Here is a 9720-nt window from a genome sequence, read left to right on the forward strand (position 1 = left end):
AACAAGATAGAATCAACTAGAAATAAAAAACATAAATATATATATAATAATAATTGTATTTAGGTTAGTTTAAGTGATTAAAGTTATCTGTGGAAAATAAACACATCCCTCCCCTCTTATCATTGTTTGTGGATAATTACCAACATTGGCCATTTCATGCAGCTCCCCCCTCTACCCCCAGAGAGATGCGGGGGAGAGTCAGTGGTAGAACAGGTGCGCCAGAGAGTTGTGCCCGCATTCTCTCCCCATCATAACAAGTCTCATTAACTAACCAGTGTCCATACAAGATGTCGCTAATACATCATATGATAGCGATAATTGCCCTCACAACCGCAGTCACTAATGGAGGTAAGAATATCAAGTTTTATTTCAATTTTCGATTAAAATAAACTAGATTTTAAAAATAAATTCGATTTTTTGGTGTTATTTCGGCTCAAAATTTCTTAGAAGTTGTGTGTGTGTGTGTGTGTGTGTGTGTGTGTGTGTGTGTGTGTGTGTGTGTGTGTGTGTATGTGTGTGTGTGTGTGTGGTTGGGGGGTGGTGACTTGGGTGAGGAGGCAGGTAGTGACCCAACCCTCACCACCCACTCCTCACCCTCAGACCCCACCCCCTCACCCCCACCCCTCACACGCCCTCCCTCCTCTCACCGCCGTTATCCACCCTCACCCACAGACCCACCCACCCACCCTCACCCACCCACCCACTCACCCTCAGACGCCCACCCACCCTCACACCCCACCCATCCCTCCTCTCACCCGCCGTTATCCACCCTCCCCACAGACCCACCCCACCCACCCTCACCCACCCACCCACTATGTACACTCCCTCCAAACAATTGTGTATGCAACTCTTGTACACACGATCATGTACGACCATGTGTACATTTTGAATACACCTCCACGCACATATGAGGTCACGTTTTGTGTACCTCCTCTCTGTTTACACTCTCTGGGACGGCAATCTCACGTACATGTGCACACACACACACACACACACCTGTACACGCCTATGCATATATGCACCCCAGAAATGTGGATACAGCCATGCACATGTATACACACGCACACATGTATACACACCCATGCACGTATACACACACACAAAAGAGGATGTTCTTAAGAAGATAAATAAACTAAAGAAGACAAAATCCCCAGGGCCGGTGTAATTTTCCCTCGAGTCTTGAAAGAGTGTAGGGAACAGATTAGCGGACCCTCGTAAATTTATTTACAAAATCATTGAACACGGAGTTGACTTGTGGAAACAGGCAAATGTAGTACCCTATATTCAAAAGGGAGACAGAGCATCAGCGTCAAATTACCGGCCGATCGGTTTGACGTCGTAGTGGGGAAATTTCTTGAATCAATTATAGCAGATAGCATCTGATCGCATTTAGAAAAGCAAATTAATCTACGACTCTCAACATGGGTTTACAAAGGGAAAATCTTGTCTAACAAATCTGCTAATGTTTTTAGGAAAAGTCTTCGGGGTAGTAGATAATGACGAAAATTTCGATGATATTTACTTAGACTTTAGCAAAGCATTTAACAGAGTACCGCATCAGGCTTCTGAGAAAAGTTAAGGCTCATGGTATCGAGGGAAGTTTTAATGGATAAAATCATGGCTCACCGATAGAACACAGAGGGTCAGCGTAGATGGTGTTAAATCTGAGTGGGGCCGTGTAACCAGTGGGGTTCCCCGGGGTCAGTACTAGGCCCCTCTTGTTCATAATCTACATAAACGATCTAGATACTGGGATCAGCAGTGACATAAGCAAGTTTGCGGATGACACCAAAATAGGGCGGCAGATTAATCCAGGGCAGGATGAAATGCACTACAGGAGGATCTAAATAAACTGCAGGGGTGGTCTGAAAATGGCAAATGAAATTCAACACCAGCAAGTGGTACTGAATATTGGAAGAACAAATACTCAATGTATAGCCTTAACAACATCAACCTAGAGAAGTCGACTTGTGAAAGAGACCTAGGGGTACTTATAAGCCCGGACCTACGGCCTGAAAACAGTGTGTTAATGTTCGAAATAAGGCAAACAGAGTATTGGGTTTATATCTAGAAGTGTAAGTAATAAGAGTGCAGAGGTCTTTTGCAACTATATCTTACGCTAGTCAGGCACCTCGATAATGCGGTTCAGTTCTTCTTACCTTATTATAGAATGGATATCAATTCACTAGAGTCGGTGCAGCGAAGAATGACGAAAATGATTCCGGGACTTAGAAACTTCCATATCAGGATAGGTTAAAGAAACTAAACTTGCTTTCCTAGAAAGACGAAAGAGTGCGGGGAGATACGATAGAAGTATTTAAGTGGGTGAAAGGAATCAATAAAGGGATATAGATAAAGTTCTTATAATATCCGAGCAGGATAGGACTCGGAGCAACGGATTTAAGTTGGATAGTTTAGGTTTAGGAGGGAGATAGGAAGGAACTGGTTCACAAATAGGATTGGTGGACGAGTGGAACAAGCACCAACTTTGTAGCAAGTGCGGAACGCTGGAAGGTTTCAAAAGGAGGCTAGATAGATTCATGGATGATAGAGTGGTAGTAACTCTCGACAGGAGCTGCCATGCACAGGCCAACCGGCCTATTGCAGACTCCTTATTTCTTATGTTCTATACACACACACCCACGTACATGTATACGCACTTACGCATATGTATACACACCCACGTACATATATACACACCCCGCATATGTATACACCCCACGTACATGTATACACACCCCACGCATATATACACACACACATGTAAACACACCCACGTACATGTATACACACCCCACGCACATGTAAACACACCCACGTACATGCATACACACCCACGCACATAAACACACCCGTACATGTATACACACCCACACGCACATGTAAACACACCCACGTACATGGATACACACCGCACATGTAAACACACCCCGTACATGTATACACCCCACGCACATGTATACACACACCCACGAATATGTATACACACCCACGTACATGTATACACACCCACGCACATGTATACACACCCACGCACATGTATACACACCCACGTACATGTATACACACCCACGTACCTGTATACACACCCCACACATGTAAACACACCATACACATATGTATACCCATACACATATGTACACCTCACTCATATGTACCCTCAGACATGTATACACACTCATGCACATATGTACACCTCGCTCATGTACCTACCCATATGTACCCAAGCACCTATGTACGTATCTAGTCATCTGTACACGCCATGTGTACACGTTCATATCAACAACCCTTCATGTAGGAATGTTTAAAGGTCCATAAATCAGGATGTTTTTAAATCGGCAGTGAATCATTAAATCGGGATGTTTTAAATCGGTAAGTGAATCATTAAATCGGGATGTTTTTAAATCGGTAAGTGAATCATTAAATCGGGATGTTTTAAATCGGTAAGTGAATCATTAAATCGGGATGTTTTAAATCGGTAAGTGAATCATTAAATCGGGATGTTTTAAATTGGTAAAAGTTAGGGCCCATTAGAACAAGGACGAGGTAAGGTTAGGGCCCATAGGACAAGGGCTAGGTTAGGGCCCATTATGACAGGACGAGGTAAGGTTAGGGCCCATTAGGACAAGGCCAGGGCCCATTATGACAAGGACGAGGTAAGGTTGGGGCCCATTAGGACAAAGGCCTAGGTTAGGGCCCATTATGACAAGGACGAGGTAAGGTTAGGGCCCATTAGGACAAGGCCTAGGTTAGGGCCCATTATGACAAGGACGAGGTAAGGTTAGGGCCCATTAGGACAAGGCCTAGGTTAGGGCCCATTATGACAAGGACGAGGTAAGGTTAGGGCCCATTAGGACAAGGCCTAGGTTAGGGCCCATTATGACAAGGACGAGGTAAGGTTAGGGCCCATTAGGACAAGGCCTAGGTTAAGTTAGGGCCCATTAGGACAAGGACGAGGTAAGGTTAGGGCCCATTAGGACAAGGCCTAGGTTAAGTTAGGGCCCATTAGGACAAGGTCTAGGTTAAGTTAGGGCCCATTAGGACAAGGACTAGGTTAGGTTAGGGTCCATTAGGACAAGGTCTAGGTTAAGTTAGGGTCCATTAGGACAAGGCCTAGAACAGTTTGGGGCCCAATAGGACTAAGGGCCTGTTAGGACTAGGGCCCATCTGGTACCGTTGCGGGGGTGACCGTGAGAATTACCTGAGTGGCGCATGTGTTATTACCTGGATAATAAAGGCTACCTGCTGACCTTCAACACCTGTGTGGGAGAGAGACAGTGAGGGAGAGATAATGAGGGAGAGATAGTGAGGGAGAGATAATGAGGGAGAGATAGTGAGGGAGAGATGATGAGAGAGATAGTGAGAGAGAGAGAGAGATAGCGAGGGAGAGATAATGAGAGAGATAGTGAGGGAGAGATAGTGAGAGAGAGATGATGAGAGAGAGAGAGAGAGATAGTGAGATAGCGAGGGAGAGATAGAGAGAGAGATAGTGAGGGAGAGATAATGAGAGAGATAGTGAGAGAGAGAGATAGTGAAATAGCGAGGGAGAGATAGAGAGAGAGAGTGAGAGAGAGATAGTGAGGGAGAGATAGAGAGAGAGAGATAGTGAGGGAGAGATAAAGAAAGAGAGAGAGAGAGAGAGAGATAAAGAAAGAAAAAGAGAGAGAGAGAGAGAGATAAAGAAAGAAAAAGAGAGAGAGAGAGAGAGAGAGTTACCAGTTACTCTTTGTTTTCAATTATCCTTCTTTCCTTTATGATGTGTTGTTGTTACTCTTGTTACTCATGGCAGGATGCAAATGCACTACAGGAGGATCTAAATAAACTGCAGGAGTGGTCTGAAAAATGGCAAATGTAATTCAACACCAGCAAGTGCAGCGTACTGAATATTGGAAGAACAAATACTGTCAATGTATACAGCCTTAACAACATCAACCTAGAGAAGTCGACTTGTGAAAGAGACCTAGGGGTACTTGTAAGCCTGGACCTACGGCCTAGAAAACAGTGCGTTAATGTTCGAAATAAGGCAAACAGAGTATTGGGTTTTATATCTAGAAGTAAGTACAAGAGTGCAGAGGTCTTATTGCAACCATATTCATAGTCAGGCCGCACTCGATTATGCGGTTCAGTTCTATGCCTCATATAGAAATGATTATTAATTCACCAGAGTCGCAAAGCGAAGAATGACAAAATGATTCCGGGATCAGAAACCTTCCACATCAGGACAGGTTAAAGAAAACTAAACCTGCATCCTTTGTAAGACAGTGGGAGATAAGGAGCAGAAGTATTTAAGTGGGTGAAAGGAATCAATAAAGGGGATATAGATAAAGTTCTTATAATATCCGAGCAGGATAGGACTCGGAGCAACGGATTTAAGTTGGATAAGTTTAGGGTTAGGAGGGAGATAGCAAGGAACTGGTTCACAAATAGGGTGGTGGACATAGGTTGGATGGATATATGAGTGATAGGGGTTGGGTGTAAACGGGACTGACCAATATGGATGAAGGTCAACTAATGGGAACACCTATATTTCCTTAACTGTAAATACCTCAAGTCTCTCTGTGACTTTGACCTGACCTTTCACCCTTATCTGACGACCATTAGAAGGGATGGGGGGAGAGTGGGGAGGGGGTGGGTGGGAGGTAGAGGAGGGGAGGGGGGTAGAGAGTGGAAGGAGGGGTAGGAGAGGAGTGTAGACGGAATGAGCAGGGGTGTAGGGAGGAGGGAGAAAAGAGTGTGTGAGTCAGGTAGAGGTGGGGAGGAGGAGAGGTGGGAGGAGGGGAGAGGGGTGGGAGGAGATGGGGTGAGGGGGAAAGGTGAAGTAGGAGGGCGAACGTGAGGTAGTGTAATCACCTCTATGTGCCTGGGTTGTAGTTGGTGCATCATACGGCCTGAGTGAACTGGTACCTGACGATGATCCTGTACGAAAGAGAGAGAGAGAGAGAGAGAGAGAGAGAGAGAGAGAGAGAGAGAGAGAGAGAGAGAGAGAGAGAGAGAGAGAGAGAGAGAGAGAGAGAGAGAGAGAGAGAGAGAGAGAGAGAGAGAGAGGAAATAAGCAAAGAGAAGAATTAAATACATACATTTGACAATCTTCTACAAACCTTACAACAACAACAACAACACAACCTTACAACAACAACAACAACACAACCCTTACAACAACAACAACAACAACAACAACACAACCCTTACAACAACAACAACAACACAACCCTTACAACAACAACACAACCCTTACAACAACAACATAACCCAACAACAACACATAGGAATAAAGAAAGGAATATATAAGAAATTAAAGGGAGGGGAGGAGCAGCTCAGAAACAGGTATAATGAACTATCTAGGAATGTTAAGAAAAATGTAAGGAAAGCAAAGAGAGACTATGAAATCAAAATAGCAAGAGAATCCAAGGCGAATCCCAAGGGATTTTTCCAGGTATATAGGACAAAGGTCAAGGACAAAGTTGGGCCTTTAAAGTCAGGGAGGGGGGAAGTGATAAATGGCAGTGCAGAAATAAGCAAAGCATTGAACAGCTACTTCTTATCAGTTTTCACAGAAGAAATTTGAGATGAAATTCCAGAGGTGGAACTGATATTTAGGGGAAAGGAAGAAAAGAAATTAAAGAATATCACTATCAGAAAAGAGGATGTTCTTAAGAAGATAAATAAACTAAAGAAGACAAAATCCCCAGGGCAGGATGAAATTTTCCCTAGAGTCTTGAAAGAGTGTAGGGAACAGATTAGCGGACCCCTCGTAAACTTATTTACAAAATCATTAGACACCGGAGTTGTGCCAGACTTGTGGAAACAGGCAAATGTAGTACCCATATTCACAAAGGGAGACAGAGCATCTGCGTCAAATTACCGGCCGATCAGTTTGACGTCAGTAGTGGGGAAATTTCTTGAATCAATTATAGCAGATAGCATCTGATCGCATTTAGAGAAAAGCAAATTAATCTACGACTCTCAACATGGGTTTACAAAGGGAAAATCTTGTCTAACAAATTTGCTGACTTTTTTTAGGAAAGTCTTCGAAGTAGTAGATAATGACGAAAATTACAATGTTATTTACTTAGACTTTAGCAAAGCATTTGACGGAGTACCGCATCAGAGGCTTCTGAGAAAAATTAAGGCTCATGGTATCGAGGGGAAAGTTTTAAATTGGATAAAATCATGGCTCACCGATAGAACGCAGAGGGTCAGCGTAGATGGTGTTAAATCTGAGTGGGGCCGTGTAACCAGTGGGGCTCCCCAGGGGTCAGTACTAGGCCCACTCTGGTTCATAATCTACATAACGATCTAGATACTGGGATCAGCAGTGACATAAGCAAGTTTGCGGATGACACCAAAATAGGGCGGCAGATTAATTCAGGGCAGGATGCAAATGCATTACAGGAGGATCTAAATAAACTGCAGGGGTGGTCTGAAAAATGGCAAATGAAATTCAACACCAGCAAGTGCAGCGTACTTAATATTGGAGGAACAAATACTGATAATGTATACAGCCTTAACAACATCAACCTAGAGAAGTCGACTTGTGAAAGAGACCTAGGGGTACTTGTAAGCCCGGACCTACGGCCTAGAAAACAGTGTGTTAATGTTCAAAATAAGGCAAACAGAGTATTGGGTTTTATATCTAGAAGTCTAAGTAACAAGAGTGCAGAGGTCTTATTGCAACTATATCTTGTGCTAGTCAGGCCGCACCTCGATTATGCGGTTCAGTTCTGGCGCCCCTGTTATAGAATGGATATCAATTCACTAGAGTCGGTGCAGCGAAGAATGACAAAAATGATTCCGGGACTTAGAAACCTTCCATATCAAGATAGGTTAAAGAAACTCAACTTGCATTCCCTAAAAAGACGAAGAGTGCGGGGAGATATGATAGAAGTATTTAAGTGAGTGAAAGGAATCAATAAAGGGGATATAGATAAAGTTCTTATAATATCCGAGCAGGATAGGACGCGGAGCAACGGATTCACGTTGGATAAGTTTAGGTTTAGGAGGGAGATAGGAAGAAACTGGTTCACAAATAGGGTGGTGGACGAGTGGAACAAGCTTAGTAACTTTGTAGTAAGTGCTGGAACTCTGGAAAGTTTTAAAAGGAGGCTAGATAGATTCATGGATGATAGAGAGTGGTAGTAACTCTCGACAGGAGCTGCCATGCACAGACCAACCGGCCTATTGCAGACTCCTTATTTTCTTACAACAACAACACTCTGAATAAAGGGAATTAAGGCATAATGTTTACAGTGTATGGACCAATTACCTGTGTGTGTGTGTTGTTACCTGGGCAATAATGTCACCTGTAGAATATCCACCCCTGGGGTCTATTAGGACAGTTGGAGTGGGGCCCAGCAGGTGGAGTGGGGGCCCAGCAGGTGGAGTGGGGTCTATTAGGACAGGTGAGTGTAGGTGGGTAGGGTAGGGTGGGCTAGGTGGGCTGGGTGGTGTGTGGGGGGCATCAGGGAGGAAGATGGGCGGCCTGTGTGGCATATGGGTGGCAGCAGTTCCTTACAGACACGAAATTCAATAAGGAACAAAGATGGTAGATTGTGGTAGTAGTGGTGGTGGTAGATTGTGGTAGTAGTGGTGGTGAGGTTGGCGGATGCGGTGTGTACCTCCCCCCTCCTCTTCCTCCCCCCTCCTCTCCTCTTCCTCCCTCCCCTCCTTCTCACTCACTTAGATCAACACACACACACACACACACACACACACTCACACACACACACACACAATAGTGAAGTTCCTCCTCCTAGACAGGCAGACAATCAATCTTATAACCCAATCAGGGAGTCAGTAACGCCCCATCATAGAACAGAGGTACTTAGTATCCCCCTCCCGTCCACCCGTCCAAAAATCTTGTCCGTGCCATAACTTAAAAAACACTTCACGTATCGTCATAAAACTTGGTATATAATTCCATATCATAATTATCTGAAAACAGTTCAAATATCAACATCCGCCATCTTTAATTACCCTTAAAAGACTTAATTTTACTTTTAATGGCAATATTTTTTGGGGGAGGCTGGGGGGGGTTATTCTTGTAAGTAATTTTGTATATCTACTTAAGAATCTCTTCCATGTAATTTTGTAAGTGAGTTTGGTCGTGTTGGCATCTACTTATATGTGTCTACTTATCGAAATTTATTCAGAATTAGTTGCTTGAAGGGCTCTTTCTCTCTCTCTCTCTCTCTTCCTCTTCTTATCTCTCTCTCTCTCTCTCTCTCTCTCTCTCTCTCTCTCTCTCTCTCTTGTTTGATCTTTCTTCTCTCCCCCTTCTCCTCCTCTCCCCCATTTGGTTGGTTGGTTAGGTTGGGTTAGATTGGGTTAGGGTTTGGTTAGGGTTAGGTTAGGGTTAGGTTAGGGTAAGGTTAGGGTTAGGTTAGCCAGTGCAGTTGGCTAGTTGTCCGGTATTGATACGGTGAATCCTCTATTTAACGGACTGCCCTCTCATAGTCCGTTAAATAGAGGTCTCACAAATAACGGACCTTGATTTAACGGACCTCACACAAAATCCGTTAAATAGAGGTTTTACCGTAAGCAACATTTCTGCAATAATTTAACAACACAATACGTTCATAATGTGTCGTGTTGCAAGTGTATGTCGTGTTGCACGTGTATGTCGTGTTGCAAGTGCATGTCGTGTTGCAAGCGCATGTCGTGTTGCAAGTGTGTCGTATTGCAAGTGTGTGTCGTGTTGCAAGTGTATGTCGTGTTGCAAGT

At 44.0% G+C, this 9720-nt stretch overlaps 1 protein-coding gene across 1 annotated transcript in view; it reads left to right on the forward strand.

The window, feature by feature from the left end:
- The first annotated feature begins 234 nt into the window (after positions 1–234).
- The window catches only part of LOC121856645, a 40205-nt gene continuing 30719 nt past the window's right edge, over positions 235–9720 (forward strand). The window contains 1 exon segment of the mRNA XM_042352316.1: positions 235–348. Coding sequence (XP_042208250.1) covers positions 288–348 — 61 coding nt within the window. The 5' untranslated portion in view covers positions 235–287.

The sequence above is a fragment of the Homarus americanus genome, unplaced genomic scaffold (assembly GCF_018991925.1).
Source record: "Homarus americanus isolate GMGI-L3 unplaced genomic scaffold, GMGI_Hamer_2.0 scaffold55594, whole genome shotgun sequence".
NCBI lineage: Eukaryota > Metazoa > Arthropoda > Malacostraca > Decapoda > Nephropidae > Homarus > Homarus americanus.